This window comes from Meles meles, chromosome 20 (assembly GCF_922984935.1).
Source record: "Meles meles chromosome 20, mMelMel3.1 paternal haplotype, whole genome shotgun sequence".
NCBI classification, from domain to species: Eukaryota; Metazoa; Chordata; class Mammalia; order Carnivora; family Mustelidae; genus Meles; species Meles meles.
In genome coordinates, this window is record NC_060085.1 from 37,221,541 (window position 1) to 37,246,075 (window position 24,535).

The 24,535-nt window shown below is 43.4% G+C and overlaps 1 protein-coding gene and 1 pseudogene across 1 annotated transcript; both read left to right on the plus strand.

Moving 5' to 3' along the window:
* The first annotated feature begins 1,345 nt into the window (after positions 1–1,345).
* On the plus strand, positions 1,346–22,540 carry ARL6IP5 (ADP ribosylation factor like GTPase 6 interacting protein 5). The gene is made up of 3 exons (XM_045991908.1): positions 1,346–1,632; positions 18,253–18,470; positions 20,926–22,540. Exons 1-3 carry the CDS (start codon positions 1,457–1,459, stop codon positions 21,096–21,098), a joined length of 567 nt encoding a protein of 188 aa, XP_045847864.1. The 5' UTR covers positions 1,346–1,456; the 3' UTR covers positions 21,099–22,540.
* LOC123933035 lies at positions 16,823–17,687 on the plus strand (annotated as a pseudogene).
* Positions 22,541–24,535: the final 1,995 nt, after the last annotated feature.

The window sequence follows — 24,535 nt, forward strand, 5'->3', positions numbered from 1 at the left end:
AAATGTTTACTGGATATCAATTGCCTATGATCAATAAGGAATCATATTATTACTAACAGACATCTGACAGTTTACAGTCATGCAGTCCTGAGTAATTAGAAGGTTCTTGGTCACAGCTCCTAACGCTCACTGAGCTCTCCAACAGGTGTGGGGTCCTACTGGCGCTGGTATGCTGGTCATGACCAAGATCATCTTCTCAGCTTGCCCACAGTGTGGCTTCTTGAAATTCTAAGCCCCAGGGAATTCTTCCACACCCTCTAACTTCCTGTAACTGAGCACTAAGTTCTGGGACATCTCTACTCAGTCCTCCTCTTACTGCAATATATTTGTTAGTCTTTGCACTGCATTGCAAGATCCTTGAAGGCAGGGCAAGGTTGCACTCTTTTCACCTTTTTTTTTAATCCCCCACAGTGTTTTCCTAGAGCCGTGAAAGGACTCAAAATATCTGTTGGCATCATACTCAAATTTTCTACCTTTTTGTCCCCTATCAAGCCCACTCAGAGACAACTACGAAAATAAAATTACAAGATAGAGAAAAGTCAGTGGACGTTCATTATAAACCACAGAAAACGAATCAGGTTAATACACTATTATTAATACCATATAGATGAATCATGGACTGTACTATTATTAATAATAATAGCAGTAATATCTAACTCTAAGCAATTACTCTACACTATTGGTCACTGCAGACCATTGCTTGCTTTCTAAGGTGAACAACATCCCAGCTCAAGGTTGATGTACCCAGAGTGCCCACTGCATCAGAATAGCACAGTAGTTCAATAATTTTGTCTGGAGAAGACAGAGATGGAGAAAAAGAGAGAGAGAGAGGCCATAACAAGCCAGCCCTTATGTTACACGTTCTTCTTTCCCATTTTGCCAATGTGATTTCACTCAATGACTCATAGTGAAGGAGAAAACATGGGAATTGCATTCAGATGTGCAGAGGTTTAGTAACTACTTGGTTTTCAAAACCAGCTCATCTTCCAAGAACGCTGTAGTTGTCTTCCGTTCCATTTCACTTAGACTGGCATCTGAACAGCTGCAAAAAAAAATTTCCCTGAAGTCCAGAACACATTCTTATGTTGAACACCCAAACGGGGATATTTTAAAGGAGGTGGTGTGTATTCGCACTGTCAGGGAGGGCATTGCCATCTCGTCTCACACTGGGGATTTCCTCTGGTTTCTTTGTGTCAGTTTCATCTCCATTTTCCACTCTGCCCTTGGCTCTGTCGCGAGGCCCCACTTTTCATAACCAACCTCTTAGAGCCAATCAAGAAGTAAAGAAGAGGAAAAACGCCCGCCCGCTCCCAATTTCCTTCCCTCCGCTGCTCACCAACCGCAGAGCCGGCTGAGCCTCAGTCGCTGTCATCTTTAACCCAGCTCAGCTGATCGGTTGGCGCCGCCGCCGCCGCCAGATTCCAGAGGGGAAGAACAAGAAGCTGAGAGACTAGACATGGACGTGAATTTCGCCCCGCTCCGCGCCTGGGACGATTTCTTCCCTGGCTCTGACCGCTTCGCCCGGCCGGACTTCAGGGACATTTCCAAATGGAACAACCGCGTGGTGAGCAACCTGCTCTATTATCAGACCAACTACCTGGTGGTGGCTGCCATGATGATTTCCGTTGTGGGGTAAGTAGGGTCCCCCTCCGGGGCACTGATCGAAGGCGACACCGTGGGGCTCCGGGTGTACAGGATCCGGGGATGTGGAAACGCTCTCCACGCCCAGCCTCCGCCCTGGCAAGTGCAAGCGGTCAAGCCAGTGGAAACTTGTCAGGGCGAGGCCGCAGCAATCTTGATGTCCCCCTTTCCTTCCCGTGCCCGGGGCGGAGAGGTAAAGGGATTGCTAGGGGTGAGGAAATTTTGCCAGCTTCGAACAAGGGGGGGAGGGGGGGCGCTTTTTTTTCTTCTGTGCCCTGATTAGACTCTTGTTGTAGATATTTGCAGCACCCCAGTCTTTTAAAAATAAGAACCTGTGAAGTGGTGTAACCCTATCCTGGGGCTGGCGGGAACGGGCGCCGCCCTGGGAGACTTGGGCGACTGGGTGTGGATCCGAACTCTGCATTCTGGGGGTTTTAATGTAAAAAGGGCACCCAGGAGGCGACGCGCTTTGTCGGTTTCTCCGCCTAGTGCCCACCTCACTGTAGGAGGAAGATGAGCTTGGAGCAAGAGGGTGGGTGTTTCCTGGTGGCGCAGCTCCCGGTGTGGGGTGAAGGCTGCCCTGACTCTAGGAACGGGGTTCTCTTGCGTTTTCATCCAGGACTTGTCAGGCGTGGCTACTTTCTCTCCTTCACTTCTAGCCCGTGGTCTCATAGTATTAAAGACCTTCTCAATAGCAGATCTTAAAATAAGTGTTCTGTGTCAAATACAGTTCCACCTGCTTCTCGCACGCACACCTGTTCTTCTAGAAACCACCTTTTCTTTCTTTTTTTTTTTTTAAGATTTTTATTTATTTGACAGACAAAGATCACAATTAGGCAGAGAGGCAGTCAGAGAGAGGAGGAAGCAGGCTCCCCAAGGAGCAGAGAGCCCGATGCGGGGCTCTATCCCAGGACTCTGGGATCATGACCTGAGTCGAAGGCAGAGGCTTTGATCCACCCAGATGCCCCGAAACCACCTTTTCTTGTAGTTTACCCTTTAAGAAATGCTTTTCTGACTTTTGCAGGATGGCGATATTCTAGATCTTGCTGATTCTATGCATCTTTAAAGAAAGAGGCAACCTCAGATTTTATAAAGAACTCGCTTGCCAATACAGAGGGAAAGTTGGCCTGGGAGAAAGAGGAGGAATCTGCAACTCAGAGGGTGTGGGAAAGGCCAAATAGGGTGTTTCTTAGGTTGGTTTGCTGATCCTTGGCTTATTTATTATTGAGTCACTTCTTGGTGACAAGCTCAAAACAACACCAAGATCGATCAGACATGACTTCTAGCCCAAGGGCATGTGGCAGTCGTTGAGAAGCTATAGGACCAGGAACAGCACTGCAGAGAGAGTTCACAATTTCCAGACGTGGTTCCAAGTAGTTGCCCCCATGCAGAAGAGAACCCTCGTTTGTGGGATTCTGTGGACAATTGCACAGATCCTCATTCTGTGTTGCTTAAGGAATCACAAACTCTGAGAGTGACTTGGTGTGTGGAAGGCATAGGCTCTGAGCCGACCGACTCTGAATTAGAGTGGCAGCCAAGTTAAAATTAGTTGGGGTAGAACAGGCCTAAGGCCTGGGGCGGCTGCTTCCTGAACCTTTCCCCTATCCTTATGCTTGAAGCTCATTTCCCAGAACACGAAAAGATTTTGTTGAAACATAATAAAGAGTATACAGGATCGCATCTGTTGGTTTGCTTTCTTCTTTTCTCCCTCTTAGTAAAGAAGCAAGCCAGACATACTATCTGGCGATCTAGATATGAGGCTTTTTTTTTTTTTTTTTTTTTTTTTTTTGTGTGCAGTAACCCTCGAAACTTAGATATCAGACAGGGTTTGACACATACTAGTCAAATGTTCAGAGAAAACTATTGCTTTTCTTTCTTTCTTTCTTTCTTTTTTTTTCGATTTTATTTATTTATTTGACAGAGAGGGACACAGTGTGAGAGGGAACACGGGCAGGGGGAGTGGGAGAGGGAGAAGAAGCAGGCTTCCCACTGAGCCCGTAGCCCCATGCAGGGCTCCATCTCAGGACCCCATGCCCATGACCTGAGCCAAAAGCAGATGCTTAACGACTGAGCCACCCAGGGGCCCCAAAACTATTGCTTTTCAAAGAGGTGTACTGCCCAGACTAGTCACAGGCTTGGGCAGACTTGCTGCTTTGATGGAATCCATTTTTCACTGTGAAGGTCAGGGTCCAGCCCCCTGACTAAATATAGCTCCTTCATTATAGTGCCATAGCCTACTCACTCCAGGCAGTTTTGAAGAGTTGGCCTTTGCCATTCTCCTTTCAAGTAAGAAATGTTGGTTGGCAGTGAACTTTTTGAAGGTAAAAGTAAAAAATAGCATCTTTACTTTTATTATTATTATTTTAAAAAACTTAGAAAAGATACAGGCCAGCAGTAAATTGATTTGAAAACTCCATGTGTGTAAAAAATGGGATTTCCTTCATACCCCAATAAAAATTTGGTGTATGACCTTTAACTGTTTTCTCTGCACCCACAAACACACAGTAGTTTTTCTACAAATGACTTTTCTTTGCAATCTAATAATAATAAAAGCAAACATTTATTGCATACTGAGTGCTCTGTGTGCCAAGTATTTGGTAAATAATTTACCTTCATTATCTCATACAACCCAGTGAGATAAGATATTATTATTTTATTACTATTATTATTATCCTTGAGGCTCAGAGAGTGTAAATTGACTTGCTCAGTCTTGTGCTATGAACTAATGTTCCATCTGGGGTTTTTTTTGTTGTTTTTTTAAGATTTTATTTATTTCTTTGAGAGAGAGAGAGAACATGAGTGGGGGGTGGGGGGAGCAGAGGGAGAGGGAGAAATAAGCTCCCTGCTCAGTGTGGCTCCATGCCAGGAGCCCAGGATCATGACCTGAGCCGAAGGTAGATGCTTAACTGACTGAGCCACCCAGGTGCCCCTAATGTGCCATAATGTGTCATCTTCTTATGAGTCATGAAGTTTAGTCTCTTAAAGCTGGAAGAAACCAAGTATCTTTGGTGTCAGAGAGCTTAGTTGACTCTGGAACATTTTTCATTCTAAAGAGAACTCTTCTGTCTGTGATGTCAGTAGATGGGTGGCTCAGAGCAGTGTTGGAGGCTGTTTATCTGGATCTTCTATAGCTTCTGATAGTTTCCCATACTTTGGTAGAGTGTGTGTGAAAATGTGGGCTGGGTATTTACTGGGGAAGGAACTATGTTCAAAGGGTGTTCTTCAAAGCTTCTGTCCCTTAGTAGTGACGAGGGGCCTCCAGGGCCTTGTTGGAGGGCTCTAGTCTCAACTGTGAATTCTCCTGTGTTGCAAACTGGCTTGGGTCAGGATGCAGAAAGCCTGCTCTTCCAGCTCGCAGGAAGGAAGAAGGAAGACCAAGTGGATATCATCTACCTTCAAAACAGCAGAAAGGACTGCCTTTCCCAAGATGGAGGTTAAGAGGGATTAGGATAGAGGTAAATCTGTATCTGAGGGCCTGATCAGGCAGGGCCTTATAAGCCATGGTTAGAAGTTCCATCTTCCGGGGCACCTGGGTGGCTCAGTGGGTTAAAGCCTCTGCCTTCGGCTCAGGTCATGATCCCAGGGTCCTGGGATCGAGCCCCACATCAGGCTCTCTGCTCTGCAGGGAGCCTGCTTCCTCCTCTCTCTCTGCCTGCCTCTCTGCCTAGTTGTGATTTCTCTCTGTCAAATAAATAAAATATTAAAAAAAAAAAAAAAGAAGTTCCATCTTCCTCCGAAAAGCCTTATTTACCAGGCATGTGACTTCCACTCAGTAGGTCTACTCTGGCTCTTAGATTAATTCTGAGTGAGTCTCTTAGCTAACAGCCCTTGTTAAAGATAGTTGTCAGGGCACCTGGGTGGCTCAGTGGATTAAAGCCTCTGCCTTCGGCTCAGGTCATGATCCCAATCTTCTGGGATCGAGCCCCGCATCGGGCTCTCTGCTTGGCAGTGAGCCTGCTTCCCCCCCACACCCCCCGCTCACCTCTCTACCTGGTTGTGATCTCTGTCTGTCAAATAAATAAATTAAATCTTAAAAAAAAAAGAAGATAGTTGTCATATGGTCTGGTTCTTCAGAGAGTATAAAGTAGTGGTTAAGAGTTCAGGCACCAGAGCCACATTAAGTAAATTTTAAATCCCAACTGCCAGTCACTAGCTGTGTAACCTTGGACTTCAACTGTGCCCATGCCTCAGCCTCCTCATCTATAAATGAGTCTAATTATAGTACCTGCCTCATAGGGCTTCTGTGAGGATTACCCGAGTTACTACAGGCGAAGTTCTTAGAATAGTGTCCAGCTCTTAGTTTTTGCTCCACCCATGTTACTTATTATTATTATTATTATTATTATTATTATTATTATTTATCATTGTTGGTGTGAGAAACAGATAGCATCTTTATCCCGATAGCTCCATCCTCCCAAGCTCCAGTTGCCAATTTACCTACTCCTGCTTCTCCTTCAAGACTCAGCTTTAGTATCATCTCTTTGGAAACATTTTCCCTTTGTCCCTCACTTCCTTGTGTTAGTTGGGCCACACACCTGTGCCTATATCTTTCCGGGTAGTTAACCTCACAGGCTTCTAAGTTGTCTGTTTTCCCTGTCTCCACCCTGCACTATAAATTCCTTGAGGCCAGAGACTGTGGGTTTTGTTTGTGATTGCTTTTTCTTTTTCTTGTGGTGGTTATCAATTGTCGTGGTTATACAATTACTTGTATTTGCTGTATCCCTGAGGCCTCCTCTATAGCAGATGCTCAGTTGGTGAATACAAAGTAAATAGATGAACAGAAGGCCGCAATGTAATCACAGGGGCAACTTGTAACCGACTAATGGAATAAATTATGTTGAAGCACATAGCAGCACTCTAGTACATAGCAACGGCATGCTCCTAAAGTGATTCTAACTGGGTCATTGCTGACAGCACTTGCTACATATTGGTTAAGATTACTATAGTGTAAAAATATAATTTAGAAAAGGTTATAATGCAAACTCATCACTAATTCATATTGCCCTTATAGAATTTTGGTGAAATACTCCCCTGCCAGCTTTCTCAATATCAGCATTATGGACCATTGGGATCATACAATTCTTCGTTGTAGAACGCTGTCCTGTGTATTGTAGGATATTTAGCAACACCCCTGCTCTCTATCCTCTGAATGCCAGTAGCACCCAGGCCCTCAAAAAACTGCCTGCAGATGTTGCCAAATATCCCTTGGGGGTCAAAATCGCCCCTGGTTGAGAACCACAGCTCTATTGCCAAGAAAATCATGATAATTTAGTGATCACTTTTACTAAATGCAAGTCAGTTTATAACAAGTTACAAAAACAGAGTTCCTGGCAGTTACTTAGCAAAACAATTTGATTTTAGCTCCTGGCTTCTGAGTTTTCATACATAACTATGGAGCAGATTTGAAGCTTACATGGCTTTGATCATTATCTTTGATTTATTAAATTTGTTATGCTATCATTCTTTTATTATTCTGCCTGGAAGACTCTGCTGATTCCACAGACTCCCTTTCTATTTTTTGACAACATTCTGGCTGTTGCTTTTCTTTGTTTTTGCTTAAAAGTTCATGTGCTCTGGAGTCCCACTACCATAAACTTGGAATTACATGACTTAATTAATATAAAGTGCATTAAGGCCCAGCAAGTGAAAATATTTAAACAGTAGCTGATGTTATTATATTATGTCCGAGGTTCCAAGTATATCTGGAATTCTCACAGCTTGTGTATTCTCTTAGAAATATTAGATGATGATTTGGGGCACCTGGGTGGCTCAGTGGGTTAAAGCCTCTGCCTTCAGCTCAGGTCATGATCCCAGGGTCCTGGGATCGAGTCCCGCATTGGGCTCTCTTCTCAGCGGGAGCCTGCTTCCTCCTCTCTCTCTCTCTGCCTGCCTCTCTGCCTACTTGTGATCTCTGTCTGTCAAATAAATAAATAAAAATCTTAAAAAAAAAAAAGAAATATTAGATGATGGATATGCTTTAGTGGTTTTGTCATAATTGTAACTTGTTTCTTGTAAACACTTGTTTTGCTTCCCTTGAAGATTTCAGTTTCTTTTTGAGATTCAGGCATCACTTCAGAAAAGATTGGGTGACTTAAAAGGAATAGCATTAATAACAAGCAGGGAAGTGTGTGTTTTGCTGAAAGGGGCTTCGCATTTTTTAAATCAAGAAAGGAAAAATGCCTAAGATTGAAGAAGATACGACGTACCTCCTCCATCCTTAACACAATACATCTTGCCATTAGTTATTCTTTTTTTTTTTTTTTTTAAGTAATCTCTACTCCCAGCGTGGGGCTCAAACTCACAACCCCGAGATAAAGAGTCACATGCTCCAGTGACTGAGCCAGCCAGGGGCCCCTTGATACTCTTTTTATATCATACACAGCAATAGAAGTTTCTGCCTCTATTTCAAAGTGAAAAGCAAAGACAACACCTACTTGCACTTCCAGTTTAAGTGCTCAGTATATGATGCATTCTGGTTGTGGACAGGAATTTCTGTGCTTAACAGAATGCTGAAAGATTTGAGCTCCAGAAATCTAAAATACGGGCCATAGAACAGCAGCGTCTTTCACCGTAGGAGCGTGTTGGAAATGCAGAATTTTAGGCACCCTCCCAGACCTCCTGAATCATAGTCAGCTTTCTGACAAGACTCTCAGATGATTCATAGGCACGTTAAAATTTAAGAAACACTGGTCTGGCCTGGTTCAAAAGAACCACTGAGAAAATTTAAATAAATGTACCCATATGCCCAGGTGCTAACTTCAGAAATACTAAATAGATCCTTCGTGGGTGAGTGCAGGATCTTAACTCCCCAAGTGATTCTGATACACACCCCCAGGTTGAAGATAAGAAGTACTGATCCCATCAAACTCCCAGTTTCACAGTTGTGAAGGCTGGAGTTCATGTGGCTAATTAGGACCAAAAGCTGCTAATAAATAGTAGCCTCTTTTATTGCTATGAAGTAAAATACTTATCCTGTTAAGTCCCATTGCAAATATTCTGAAGCTTCTAATTAACCAAATTCATTGCCGACTCTCACAATTTGTATTATTTGCCTTTCTTATTTTCACAAATTCCTCCTTGCCATCAGGAGTCTTATTTCCTGGCGTGGCATCAGAAAGCACCAACCACACACAGAATTTTCAAACATATAAATGCCTCCAGTGCCTCTCCAGCTAAAAGGCTCATTTATTTTCATATGTGTATGATCAGGCCTCTCCTTTAAGACAGCACAGTGTAGCTCCTGAATGAGCCCATATTTTTTTCTTTTTTGGAGCCCATATATTCTTAAAGTACTTCCTTACCATGTAGCCTGGGGAGGTGTTACCAGAGGGTGGAAACTCCAGGTGCCACTTCATGCTTCTAGTTGCTTGAAATGGCAAGACATTTCTGGAAGGCTGGTACTTCTGTTTGAAAAGAGCATTACTTTAATCTTTTCAGAATGAGTGTGGTCCCATAATATGTTTGAGGCCTATGGCTGCCAGTGTATGGTATTGAAAAATTGTCAAATTGTTGGTACTTTTTGATGCTGCAAGGATGAAAAACCCAAGTTTCTAGTTGGTAAAGGAAGAATGGGATAAGAGAGCTCTGGGATGTTCTGGATTGGAATGTATTAAAACATTTGCAGGTGGAATTCATGGCAGTTCTTTTATGCCAAAACCTAGCAAAAAGTTGTTGAGATTAATCAACTCCCACACCAATGCTACAATATTACTTTTTTTTCCTTTTTTTGCTTCGTCCACTACACAAAGACTATGAAGCATTTACCAACGTCTCAGGCGCCGTGCTAGGAGACACAGTGGAGGATATGACACTGTCATACCTGCTTTCATTGTGTTTAGAGTCTAGAGGGGCAGCAAGGTGAAACTACAGACATAAGTAATTTTTATACAAAGATAGCAAGTGTACAGAAATATACCCGTACATCAAAACATTCTTTTCAACCGGACTTATCTTCTTTCCCCTGTTCATTATGATCCCAAATTTCAAAACTCAGGTGTTGAAAATGGGAGAGGCCTTGAGTGTGGACAGGGGAAAGGAAAATTACGTGTTTCCTTCCCATCCTCCCCCGCAGCTCAGTTTCTTTTACTCAGTTCGATAAGTATTTACTGAGCATGTGCTGTATGTCAGATACTGTGCAGGCGCAGAGGGCACAAGCAGGAGTACTGCTCCACCTTACCTTCCCAGTCCTCCCAGAATTAATCCCCTCTTGCCCTCCGGTCCTTCTTTCTTTCTTTCTTTTTTTTTTTTTTTAAGATTTTATTTATTTATCTGACAGACAGAGATCACAAGTAGGCAGGCAGAGAGAGAGAGGAGGAAGCAGGCTCCCTGCTGAGCAGAGAGCCCGATGCGCGATGCGCTGCTCTATCCCAGGACCCTGAGATCATGACCTGAGCCAAAGGCAGAGGCTTAAACCACTGAGCCACCCAGGTGCCCCCCCTCCGGTCCTTCTTTATCTCCACTTGAGACAGGGCACGTGCAGGGCTCCCCTGTGCCTTTCCTTGATGGGTTATGTGCTACTTCTGAGTACAGAACTGTAAGAGGTCTGTCAACCCTCAGTAAAATTTATGATCTCAAAATTCTTCATCTAATAAGACTTGCCTTTCATTAAATCCTCGGATACTGTTTATGAAGCCTTGTTCTTCACTTCTCCCCGACACTTAAAAAAAAAAAGAAAAAAATTTCCTGCTACGATCAGCCTGGGGATGGTAGTGTCTGTCTCCTTTTCCCATATTAGGATTTATAATGATTCTGGATAAGTGTGCAAATGAGCGTATTTTGGATTCCTGGTCCCTTTCTTAGAAGGCAAAAGCTCTGAATCTACTTAGTAGGGGCCAAGAGCTCTGCTTTAGAAATCCAATTCTGAAAGATGAACTTGACCTTAATACCAAATTACGCAGCACTATTAGAAATTTCTGATTCTTTTCCTTTTGGACAAATGAATTCTATCCCTTATCACTCAGCTTCAGAATGCGTACCCATAACATCCTCCTCTGTCTGTTGCAATGGGCTTGCTTGCTTCTTATTTCCGAGAACACTGTCATGCCTGTGATCTCAGACAAAAGGTGCAGGCTGCCTCTCCCTTCTGTAAGGATTTGCCATTAAACAGGTAGGATCTCCCAGCCTGCCTTTCCATGGAGCAATCACTAAAGGAGACACCACTGAGAAGGCAGAAAGTCCAACCGAAGTGGAAAACTGAAGCTTTGGTTCCTGCTTCTCTAATCTGCTTCCGTACACATGCACGTGGTTTCTCCCTGTCTCAGAGAAACAGAAGGGAATGGAGGAATTGGGTGTTGGTGGGGAGAAAACCGGCCGGATGATCCCTGTAAGAAAGAAGATTAAGTGCCACCAGGCTCATTTACATTTGCCCATCCCTGGCCTTCTCCATGCTGTCAGAACCTGCTGTGGGAAAACAGTTGAATTTACTCTGCTGGAAGGATTCAGAACAGCAAACAAAGATCTTTCCACCTCAGTTCCAAAACATTATCTGTTGCGAGAGTGCCCGTAGGTTCCTAATTGCTGAAAGCAATGATGAGTATACGTGAAGGTCCAATATACCGTTCTCTCAGCATCGTATGTGGTAGAAATTTGCCCTCATGTAAAGTTTCAAAAGGGACAGTTGCAAGCTAATCAGATCCTTGTACGCTGTGATTTAAAGTGACATCGCTGAGGGAAGTCTGAGCTATATGGCTTCTAAACCAGCCCCAACTGACTGTTGGCTAAGAAAAAAAGAAGCAATTAGCTTAATAAACAAAAGAAAACATGGAGGTTCATAAGGTGTGTCTTCTGTGAATACTTTAAACTTGTCAGCTGCTGCCAACAGAGTGGGCCAGTTGAGTGTTTAGATCATGGTGCCGAGTGCCCAGGATATGACTGATAGACAGGACCAACAAGGATGCAGTAAATTCTGTGGGTCTTCCTAATTCATTTGGCTAAGATCTCAATGTTGGGTTACGACGTCCTTTCTGTGACCAAAGAGGAAGGCTCCCATCCCACCTTAGACTGCTCCAAAGTCTCCTTTACCTGGTGATTATTAAGCCGAGGTGACCCTGATCATACTGACTCCCAAGCTGATTTGTACATTTACGTCTATACTTTACAGTCAGAAATAGTATTTGCCTGGACAGAAGCCATGCTGGGAAACCGGAATAACCACGGAAGGCCACTGGGGTTATCTGGGGAATCAAAGAGCAAGAGGGGCCTGTACAGACATGTCTGCAGGACTCTGAGTCTCCTGTGCTCCCCCACGCTCCCTGCTGATCCCCAGCACGTGCTAGTGGCAAGACTTACAAAGTTCCTCCTGCCGGGAAGCCAAAGGGCCCTTTCGGACCACATCACAATCATTCTGCCTCACATCTGGACGGGCACACATGATATTTCCTACTTTTCTTTTTCCTCTGTTCCTTTCATCACAGCTCTGTGAAGGTACAAAGACAGGGACTCTTTCTCCGGTAATATTTAGTGTGCACTGAGAGTAATAGTGATTTGTCCAAGAGAAACTTCCTGTCACTTCATTCCTGTCATGGAAAGTTGCTAGGTGCCAGGGAGAAAATGTTAGAGTCCTAGCCCTCAAAGAGCTTAATCCAGTGAGAGACAGATGTGCACCCAATCCTCATTCAAGTAAATGTAACACCACCGCTGTGATGAGGCTAGGAAGGAGAGGCATATGGTGCTCTGATGTGGCCAGAGAGACAGAAGAAGGGCTGATCAAGCTGGGTTTTGAAGGAAGTAGGAGTGAATCATGCAGAGAATGGCTTGTGTGCAGGCTTGTGGGGGCCAGAGACAGGGCGAGGTCTAGAGGGAGATCAAAACCCCCAGGGGACAGAGTGTGAGATCAGGAGTCTGTGTATGGAAAGACCACAGGCAGGGCTGCTGCTAGCCCTCGGGCTCCCTCAGACGGATTATTGAAAGCACCCCTTACTCCTAGCAGATGCAGCCCAAGCCAGATTGGTTAGTGAGTCAAATGTGGCCTGGATTGTAGCCCCCCGCCCCCATACCACCCCAGCCAGTCCTCCTTGTGCCAGGTACAAATCCCATAGCAGTATTTAGTGGCCTGGAGGCACACACAGGCAGGCGCCAGACCCTGTGGGGCCTTGGAGCATGTGTAACGAACTGTGTTTTCATTCTAAGAGCAAAGAGAAGCAAGAAAATGGATGGGCGGGTTCGTCTGTGCAATGACCCTTCTGGCTATTGAAGGACCACAGAAAAACATCACCAATTTAGAGAAATATACTGTGAGCAAATTGTTCCCTGCCTTTCTTGGTGAGTCAGGCTTCCTCAGGAACCCAACTACAAAAATACCTTTTGGGGTTAGAAAATTGGAACTCAGGGCAAAGCGGCTTCCACTGCTCAGGAAGTATTTCACTGCCTTTTTGGCTCTCGTGGGCCTTGCAGTGTGCCCAGAGTTACCAAAGGTGCACTTGACTTGATCTGAGGATGTCTGTTTTGGTAAACTTTTATCGCCCATCCTACAGCGGATGGGTTTGGACATATTTACTAACCTGTGCATTCCCTAGCTTGCTTATGTGTAGAATGGGATGTGTTTTTCCACATCTGTCCTAGCTCTAAAATTGTGTGGTCAGCCAGGTTTTGTGTTTTTGTTTTTTCCCTCCCCTCCTTCAAGAACTGAAATTATTGCTCTGGCTAGCCGAATCATGTTGGCACATTCAGAACATGTGTCCACACCTGCTGGTAGCCACCTCGCCTCAGAGAGAAACCAGAATGTCAAGGGATTTCCCAGAATGATCCTTCGTTGCTGACCCCAAGTGGAAGAATACTGAGAATGGGTGTGTGGGGGGGAGGGGGGATTGGAGTCTGGAAGCTGCCTAACAATACACAAGGGGCTCTGTCATGAATTGCTGTCATGGTTACATCAGCTGGCATCCTTTTCTCTCCCCCACACCTCTTCGAATGTGTTTCCAGGCCTCAGTTTATTCATCTGTGCAATGGGACTGAAGCTCTTTATCTTTGAACACTCTACTACAGGATTCTGTGATGAGATTGTAAACCTTTCCACAACCATCAATATTTCCAGTGGAATTTTTAACCATTACATTTATTTATTTGTTTACTCAGTTGCTTACGGAATAGGAGGTATATGTATGTAGTTGTATGTTTTTAATCTCACAACAGAAAAACATGTTGATTGCTTTTGACTTGTTAAACTAGATCCTATTTCCATCAAGGACAGAAAATTGCATTCTCTCTCTCTCCCACTCTGTCCCTTCTCCCTTCTCTGTCCTTTTCCCTTCTCTCGAGCTTCCTGCCTCAATTCCTCCCACCCTTTCTCACTGGGGGACTACCAGTAGATGAAACTCCACCCATCAGAGCCTGGTGGCAATTGTCCCCACGAAAGCTGGGGTAACATATTTATGGGAGTTTTTGTCTAAAGCTTCCTGGGCTTTATTGTGACTGGCATGGCTAAGAGCCCAGCTGTTGACTAAGAAATTTCACTCATCTCGGATGAGAACCGGCTCCCAAGCTCCTGCACCCACTGGAAAATGAAATTAAACTCTGGAGGGTGGTGTATGTGTTTTATTTTCCTCCAAGTGCAAGTAGGTGCCAAGGCCTTGGAGTGGTACAAATTTTACTCTTTGTTAGAATAGAATGGCACTTAAGAAGAATAAGGAAGAAAACCATTTCTGCTCCGAGTAACTTTGTTCATTTTTTCCAGCTTGGAAACTTGGTAACTTTCTAATTATAGATTGTGGCCGGGTGTGTTGTAAGCTAAAACCAGTTCTATAGGGCTCTGTGCTGTGTTCTTTTCCCTTGAACATGAGCAACAGGAACAGGTGAAAAGCAAATTTGGAATTGCTTGAGTCAGGCCTGGATTTTTTGTTGTTCTTTGTTCTGGGCTTTATTTAGACATTCAACATAGAAGCCTACTTTGCTTGTCCAGAGGAAAACAGGCAAAACTTGGCATACTTTTTATGATGTGCTTCACCTCATGAATTATTTTGATAGGTGTTCTAGAAGGAACTGAGTAGGATACCTTTGCTATTTTGCTACCAACCAACCATCTTTTATTTGCAGTTTATGCAAGGCAGTTTCCTTAAACTTGAAACCTCCACTTGAGTGTTTTGCATTAATGTTGATGTTTGCTTTCCTTTACAGCTCAAAAATATTTGGGTGAAACTAGTAAACAGGTAGGAATAAACTACCCAAGATGCTGCCTAGTATAACGGCTCCAGTCTCTCAGGATAACTTCTTTTGGCGTCTTTCGAGGGCTAGGAATGAGATGTATTAATCGGCGACAGTTTCTCGGCCTCTCTGCTCCGTTTCCTTTACCACCTGCTAAAAAAAATTTTATTTTTGCCCTGTCCAGTTCTTCCCTTCTCCAAGCCTGCAATAGTCTTTCCCAGATCTGGGCAGAAGGTACAGCATAACCCAGATAAAATTTTTTAAAACAGAGAAAGTACAGAGTGACTCTGTGGGCCCAGACGATAAAGAACTGGTGAAGGACAGACGGAACAGTTCCATTTCTGGACTCTGGGAAAGCCTGGGGAAGTGGGGTGGTACCTCTTGCCACAAGAAGATCTGGAGAAGCGCCAGGAAGCCAGGCTTTGAGCGGGAGAAGGAACAGCTTCGCTGTATGAATTACAATTGCATGAATGTTGTTGGAGATACCATGGAAGTAAAGATGGGCAGTTGTAGCTGGCCTGTGCTCAGCCTGGGTCGTAGACCAGAGAGCAGCTGCTTTTATATTTTTATATTTTCCTTTCATATATGTTCATTTTATTTCTGATTACAAAATAATGTACTGATTGTAAAAATTTCTACTTCTCAGGTACATGACATATATAAATCCACCTAATGGAGAGAATGTAGTATGATTACTTTTACGCACTCAATAGACTCGTAATATCTTTCCATATTATTGAGTATTTAAAAATAGCTGGATATACCACCTCTAGTAAATTGGTGACTGTATATGTTACTGCTGTAAGTTTTCCATCATAAATACCACTCCTGTGAAGATTGTTACATCTCAGTCTTTGCATTGTATTTGTTTCCTTTGATTGTATTCTGAGGAGGAGATTTATTGCCTGGAAGGGGATGAATATTTGAACAAAATAAGCAACTTACTATTATGGGGTTTTACTCTAAATTATGTCCTACTGCACTACTCTTACCACTGTTTAATTCCATGCGTTTTTTTAATTCACTTTTTAAAAAATTATCCCATGCGTTTTTTATTTTAACTTTACCAAAGCAGTTTCGCATTGATTTTATCCCTGATTTTGCCCATTAAGGAAGGCAGTACTTCCTCTCTTACTTGAAACTATTTCACATAGCTTTTGTGTTTCAGAAGGCAGAATCAGAGCTAAAACATAAAGGGATTTTTAAAAAAGAACCTTACTTATCCCGAATACGAACCCTGCCATGAGTGCGAATCCTTCATCTGTTCTGTTTCAGAGAAAGTAAGCTCTTGGCATCACCCCCCAGTCCTGTGTTCCCCGCCTCTCATTTCCAAATCAGTCACGTTGATATTCAGAGCATGATGAAAACACGCTGACCCTCATTGTCCTTGCCAAGTAAAATGCTCGTTAAGCCCATTGTGAGGGTACAAAGTTAGTAACTCATTGTGCTTACTGACCACAAATGTCATATTAAGGACTCTGTAGATGCTGCAGGTTGGGTGTCGGCGAGGGCCACAGCACCCAGTCTCTTCTCACTTTGGAACTACTGCGTCTAGTTTTCCTCTTTCTTAACAACAGTGTAAGCTTTGGGTATGTAACAATGAAGGTGGGGGCTCTGTGCTTGGAAATCTCAGCTGATAACCCATCTCCTAATGACACTCTTGCCCCTTTTAAAGAATTATAATGGAGTCTCTGTGCCCGGAGTCATAGACTCAGATGCCTCCGAGGGCCAGGCAGGTTATGTAAGAGAGCAGTGCAGGGCAGCTGTTAGACAAGCAGTGATGAATGGTGGCTCAGTGAGGGCCATGTAGTAGATGGTCGTAGGGACACCGGGGCTAACTGGAGAGCATTTGTTCCATATGAAAGAGAAGGCGCTCTAGCCAGTCATTGACAGGTGGAAAAGTGGGCCTACTCTTGTTAGATTTTCTCGTTTACAGGAGAAGCTAGAAATCCCAAGTTGTATGGATTTTTTTCAATACATTGCGATTCAAGTAAAAGTTTTTTTTTTTTTTAAACACTGTACCATCCAAACACAAATGTGAAAACAGACTGGGTCTGGCCCATGGAGGCCATCATGGGACCTCTACATACATCTGTTGTGGCAGCTTCTGTGAGGATTTAGATAAACCCGAAGAGCTCAGAAAATACGTGAGTGCTGTCCGGGGCGTGCACAAGAGCGCAGGATATAATGAAAGTGAAACACCCCCTCCAAAAGAGGCAGTCTCTTAAATTATAAAAGTCTCTTAGCTCTTTGCCACATTTCCTGAGAGAATGAAGACCGTTCTCAGCAATCGGACTGTCGATGTTCTAGCAAATGTCAGCATCACTCTGCAGGGACAGGATCGCGAGAGGCCCGCCAGGATCCAGTGGGGGGATGTCAGTCACATCAGTGTAGACATCAGTCTCCTGGAAGGAGAAAGAAGAGGCTCAGAGTTGACAAACCTGGGGGAAGAGAAAGCGTCAGGCTCCTGTTCGCACCATCTGTAGTCACGTACAGAACGTGATCAAGGGCGTCACACTGGGCTTCCCTTACCGGGGGAGGTAGGGCTGTGCTTGCTTCCCCAGCAATGTCGTTCCCTGGGAGAATGGTTCTCTTGTCAAAATCCAAAATTTCTTGGTGAAAAATACATCTGCAGGGTTTGGATGAGGCCAGGCCTGGCTTGTTCAGTATCTCAAGCCCAGGAGAATGAGTTCATTCTTGAAGGAAACAACATTGAACATGTATCAGATTTGGCGGCTCTGGTTCAGCAAACCACAGTTGAAAACAAAGATATCAACAAAAAGTTTAGATGGAACCCGTGTTTCTGAAAACCTCAGAACCTCAGTCTTCTTGCTCGGTCAGCAAGGTGATGGACGAGTGAGGCTGAAGTTGTCCAGCTATAGAAACAGCAAGATCCCAGATGGTTTCTCAGACTTATTTGTAGTATGTTTTAAAATGCAATAAAAACTGGGCGCCTGGGTGGCTCAGTGGGTTAAGCCTCTGCCTTTGGCTCAGGATATGATCTCAGGGTCCTGGCATGGCGCCCCACATCAGGCTCTCTGCTCAGCAGGGAGCCTGCTTCCCTCTCTCTCTCCACCTGCCTCTCTGCCTACTTGTGATCTCTCTCTCTCTCTCTGTGTCAAATAAATAAATAAAATCTTAAAAAAATAAAATTCAATAAAAACTGTGTATAGACTTTGGGGGGAAAATGGCTTTGAAAATTATAGGCCTCTAATAAGATGACCAGTTTGTTGGGAGTTAGACTTCCAAATGTCTTGGCGCCACCATTTTTCTCACCTCCATGCCTCAGTGTCTTCTTCTGAGAAATGAATTAATACTGTCTGCCTCATCACATTATGAGGATTAAATGAGACCATGCAGATAAAATGCTAAGTACTCAGCATGTGACTTGACTCCTCCTCACCTTCCTCATCTTCATTCACATCCTGCGGCTACCAGTGCTGACCTCGCCTCCCTCTTTTCTTCGTATTCCAGGTTCCTGAGCCCCTTCAACATGATCCTTGGAGGCATTGTGGTGGTGCTTGTGTTCACGGGGTTCGTGTGGGCAGCCCACAACAAAGACATCCTCCGCCGGATGAAGAAGCAGTATCCCACGACATTTGTCATGGTGGTCATGCTGGCTAGCTACTTCCTCATATCCATGTTCGGGGGAGTCATGGTCTTTGTGTTTGGCATCACTTTCCCTTTGTTGTGTAAGTGAACCTCAGTCTTCTTTTCTTATGCCATAAAAAAAAAGAAAAAAGGAAAGTAGGAGCAATTGTTCATTGGGAATTACCTGACCTGTTCTTTTTTTTTTTTTAAAGATTTTATTTATTTATTTATTTGACAGAGAAAGAGATCACAAGTAGGCAGAGAGGCAGGCAGAGAGAGGGAGAGGGAGAAGCAGGCTCCCTGCCGAGCAGAGAGCCCGACGCGGGACTCGATCCCAGGACCCTGAGATCACCACCCGAGTCAAAGGCAGAGGCTCAACCCACTGACCCACCCAGGCCCCCACCTGACCTGTTCTTTATGTGTACTGGCATGTCTGCAAAATTATCTGAATTTTTTGCCACAGAAGATCAAGGCCTGATGTTTCACTAATTCCACAGAGATATGTTGAGGGCCTGGTATGTGCCAGACAGTCTTCTGGGGATACGACAATGCACAAAAGAAATACAAATCCCAAGTCCCATGGCAAGAAATTAGCACAGCCTGCATCAGCCTCTAGATTTGTCTAATGTTCAAGGCTGTTCTCAATCTCCTTAAAGATCCCTAAAGGACATTCATACTGTCCTGACACAGAATGAATGGATTTCATTTAGAAATAAACTCTTTACTGTCTGCTTACTCAATAGATCATGTTTAGTGTCAAAGTGCCCTAAGTCTGTAAGAATAAGTGGCCCAGAATATAGTTACCAAGTACTCTGATTTTGGTGGAGAGAACCAGGTATTTCCCAAATTTTACATGTCCATTTACTGAGATCCCAAATGCTTGAAACTTGAAATAGAGAACAGATATAATTCCAGTCTCATCAGCAGAAATCTAATTAAAATTCTATTATATTAAGTCACAGGAAGATCCCTTTAATAGCATTTCACATGGGCATTTATTTCATTAAATAAAATCAGTTGCTTGTTTGGGGTTATGTTAGATTAAGCCCAGATATTTCTGGGTGAATTCACACCTTATTGGACAAAATATTTGTTTTTGTAAGTTATTTATTTAAGTAAACTCTATACCCAATGTGGGGTTCTAACTCTTGATCCCGAGATCAATAGTTGCATGCTCTTGCAACTGAGCCAGCCAGGTGACCCTTACTAGATAAAATATTTGAATCAGCAAATTCAAACTTTTGAAATATTCCTGAAGTTCTCCTTATGTGCCAAGCTTAGTATTTCAAAGGTTCTGGTTTGTTTTTAACATAGCTTGTTAACTTCAGTACCTTTCCACATTAGGGCCCTGGACAGGCCAGTGTTATGAAATAGATCATAGGTAGAGAGTCAAGTGTCTAGATTTCTATTCCTAGACCTGCTGGAAACCAGCCATGTGATTTGGACCAGGTACCCTATATGGGCTGCAGTTTGCTCATCTATAAAATAAGGAAATTAGAGAGGATTCGTGACTCCTAGACCTTGATGATTTTCAGAATCATATAGGACACTTAAAAAATACGGGTTGCCCAGCCATATCCCTTAAAGGTCTTGCTTCTGTGATTTGACAGTGGTGCTCCCCAAACCTGTATTTTTAGAAAGTTCCTCAGATGTTTCCAAAGGTCTAGGTTGGGAGTCTCCAGATGTAAGGCATACCAGTGTTTCTCAAAATGGGGTCTAAGATCACATATATGAGAATCATCCAAAGTGAATAGTGGCTTTTTACCTCGTGGAGCTTTACCTCAGTCTTTCTGAATTTTGGGTGGTGGAGACCTGGAATTTGCCTCTTTTTAACAGGCTCCCTAGGTGATTTATATGTGCATGGGGGTTTGAAAATCGCTGATGGAGATCCCCTGCTGGGCCTGTTTAAAATACAGATTCCCAGGGCCATCCCTTCCTGGTTCTGGTTCAAGGAGGTCCAGGAGAGGGGTCACGGAATGTTTTTTCGTAAACAGACGTGAGTAATTGTAAGTGATGAAGCAAATCTGCAGAACCTTGAGGTACCTGAGATCTATAAAACCATGAGTTTTTATCTAGACATCTATACCCAGCACTGGGGGAGACTACCCCTCGGGAGGCACATCCTGGGTGGACTTCACCCGCACGCTTCCTGCAGGAAGATTATCAGTGAACCGAGCATGAGTTCCATTTTGGAAAACTTTGTGTAAGTTGGTTTTTACGTGAGTTGGAATCCTGTTGATTCACTGTGAATTTCAAGGCATTTAAGTAGTAGCGGAAGGGTAACAACTCAGCGTGAGAGACTGTGGCTGCCAGATTAGGGTCCTTCCTGCTGAATACGTTTTCCTTTACACATAAAGAAAACTTAATATATGACTTGACGATGAAGAGCCTCAGGCCAAGTCCAAGGATCCCTTTGAGGACTTGGATCAATCAGAGAACCGGATGGGTCTACAGCTAACTGAGGCGGTTTCCCTAAAGTGTGAAGACAGGGAGCGTAAGGTCGCGGTGGATGGGGAACCATTGCTTCCGTGCTAACCGGGTTTCATTTCCCCGCAGTGATGTTCATCCATGCGTCGCTGAGACTTCGGAACCTCAAGAACAAACTGGAGAATAAAATGGAGGGAATAGGCTTGAAGAGGACACCGATGGGCATTGTCCTAGATGCCCTAGAACAGCAGGAGGAAAGTGTTTCCAAAATTGCTGACTACATCAGCAAAGTGAAGGAATAAATCCCCATGCCCCATGGATAGGCAGACATCAAGTTACAGTTTGCCCTTATCCAGACCTACTTCCCATTTGTGTTCTTGAACTTGGAGGCGCCTGTACCATCCACCTACCTATGGCAGCATGCATGTGTAGGCCCAACTGTTCACATCTCCGATGCTCCAGAGAGAAGCCCTCAGAAACCGCGAGAAAACTACCCTCCTATTATGCCTGAAGTCTCAAGTGTGTCTATGCAAACTGCTAGGAAAGGGATCACACTTGCTTCTGTAGAGAAATAAAAGAAAAAGAATTCTGCATTGTACAGCAACAGTACTGTTAACTTGTAGGGAAAAAACTAATTTATCAAGGCAATACGAGTAAATGAAAAAAAAAAAAAACTTAAAGTAGATGTCAACGCGTTAGACTGTTTTAATCCTCCCCCCTCAACCCGTGTCCTTCTCCAAAAAATATTCCCTGGGACTAGAATACGTGCAGTCTAAACGAGTTTGGCTTTTCTTTTAAAATCAGAGATGATCTCTATCACTTTGCCACCTGTTTGACGTGCAGTGGAAACTGGATAAACCAATTTTTATTTTGTTTACAAATATAAAGATAGCTGTTTAGGAGACTACTTTGTCAAGTTTTTGTAAATTTTTGAAATGCTAGTAATACCTTTTCACTAGTGGGCATCTGTTGCAACCTCAAGGTCACCTTCTTTAAGGTTATAGCTATATAACCTATATTATTCTTGACAGTCTTGTTTAAAAAAGCAACAACAAAAAAATAAAACTCGAGTTCTGTTCATGTGGCACATCTTTTGTTGTTTTGACAAAAAGGTGTCCAAGATAATGTTTCCTATATTTTTTTCACTGTTTAGTTTTTAACTGGAACATTCAGAAAGAAGGAAATCGATGTACATTGTATTGATTTCTTAGGGGCACAAAGAGAACAATAATGGTTGGTCTTTTGAAATCTGAAAGGCATCTGTCGATGACCAAGCAAAAAGACTTATGAAAATGGGAGTCACTAGTGGCTTTCTGTGCTTCATAAAAATTGTAGATAGTAATGGTTACCACCGTATGTTTTCATAGCTAGACGTTAGAGTCAAGATAGCATGAGTTTATATATCCCGTTACTTTCTTCCTTTTATTTCTCATGTATTTAGAAATAGATGATACGAAATGTTTTGCTTGCCAGTTGAGTGATTTCATAGATGAAGAGACAACATTTGGGTTTTCCTGAAACTGGGTGATGAAGACAACGGGAGCAGTCCTTACCGAAGAGACTCTCTGTACGTCCTAAAATAAGAAGCCACAGCACATGCTGCTCCTGATTTGTCTTGCATTTTAACTTCTCAGCCAACCCGCAGCCTTCCTTCTAGCAGTGAGAGCACCGTGACTTCACAGACATGGTGTAGAGTTTGTACCCTTACCCGAAGATGGAGAATAAAGTTTATCCAAGATTTTTATTTGTGAGGCTTTGTTTCATACACATCTGTTGCTAAATACCTGGGATACTTGGTGACAGCCCTCTCCACGATGAGGATGTGCCCTGCGGCAGAAACCACTCAGCTTGTGTTTCACACACATAGTCTCCCTGCCATGCCCCTATCCATGCTTTTGCTTTCCATGGTTTCAGTGACCAGCAGTCAACCTCGGTCCAGAAGCAGACGATCCTCCTCCTAACACATCAGGAGGTCAATGGTAACAAATATGACGACACAATGCCTACGTCATTCCCCTCACTTCATCTCCACAGGAGGCATTTTCTCATCTCACATCATCACAGAACAAGGGTGAGTATGTACGGTCAGATGATTTTGAGAGACCGCATTCACATAACTTTTATCACAGCATATTATTGTTGTTGTTCTAGTTTATTATCAGTTTTTGTTGTTCATCTCTGTGCCTCATTTATAAATTAAACTTTGTTGTAGGCACGTATAGGGAAAAAACAGTATATATAGGGGATTCAGTACTATCTGTGGTTTCAGGCATCCACTGGGGTTCTTAGGCCATATCCCCACTGGATGAGGGGTAGGGGGACTATGGCACTATTTAGTAATACTTTAATTCTTTGGTAATTTCCAGTCAGAATAAAATTGAATTCCAATGGGATCCTTTTTAAACCTGACATATTTGAGCCCTTTCTAGTGTCTACACGAATTCTGTAGACTGAGTGCAAAAGTGACAACTTAAATAAAATATATACTCATAATAATTAGTAATGGTTGATGGTCAATTCCAAAAGGAAAATAATATAAAAATGTGAGAGCATGTGAGAGCTGTAAATCATTGCATTTTAAAAACAAGTTAAGGGGCACCTGGCGGGCTCGGTTGGACTGGGATCAAGAGTGCGACTCTTTTTTTTTTTTTTTAAGATTTTATTTATTTATTTGACAGACAGAGATCACAAGTAGGCAGAGAGACAGCGAGAGAGAGGGAAGCAGGCTCCCTGCGGAGCAGAGAGCCCAATGCGGGGCTCGATCCCAGGATTCTGGGAATCATGACCTGAGCTGAAGGCAGAGGCTTTAACCCACTGAGCCACCCAGGCGCCCCAAGAGTGCAACTCTTGATCATAGGGTTGTGAGTTCAAGCCCTGTGTTGGGTTTAGAGATTGCTTAAAATCTTAAAAAAAAAATTTTTTTTAAACAAGTTAAATATATACAATGGAATATTATGCAGCCATCAGAAAGGATGAATATCTAACTTTTCTATCAACATAGACAGGACTGGAAGAGATTATGCTGAGTGAAATAAGTCAAGCAGAGAGAGTCAATTATCATATGGTTTCACTTACTTGTGGAGCATAAGGAATAACATGGAGGACATTAGGAGAAGGAGAGGAGAAGTGAGTTGGGGGAAATTGGAGGAGGAGACAAACCATGGGAGACTGCTGTGGACTCTGAGAAACAAATTGTTTTGGAAGGAAGGGGGTGGGGAGAATGGGTGAGCCTGGTGGTTGGTATTAAGGAGGGGACAGACTGCATGGAGCACTGGGTGTGGTGCATAATGAATTTTGGGAACACTGAAAATAAATAAAATAAAATTAAGATGGTAAAAAAAAACAAGTTAAAATCTTCAACTAAGATTTTTAAGTTAGGAGTGGGTAGGTGGAATAAGTGTTAAGTAAGCGGCTTAGTAAGTAAGATTTGACAAAAATCTGTGTAGTGAAACAGTAAGCTATGAATTTGGATCATCTTTTCTTATCATACTTCTAAAATTAAAGCCGTCTTTTGGGACTATTAGCACTTTTTGAAATTCCTGACTTTATTAATACTGTGGCTATATAAGCAAACATATAAGGTCTTTCAAGAACTTCAACCACTGGGGTCCCTAGGTGGCTCAGTGGGTTAAGCCTCTGCCTTGGGCTCAGGTCATGATCTCAGGGTCATGGGATAGAGCCCCACATTTTGCCTTCTGCTCGGCAGGGAGCCTGCTTCCCCCTCTCTTGCTGCCTGCCC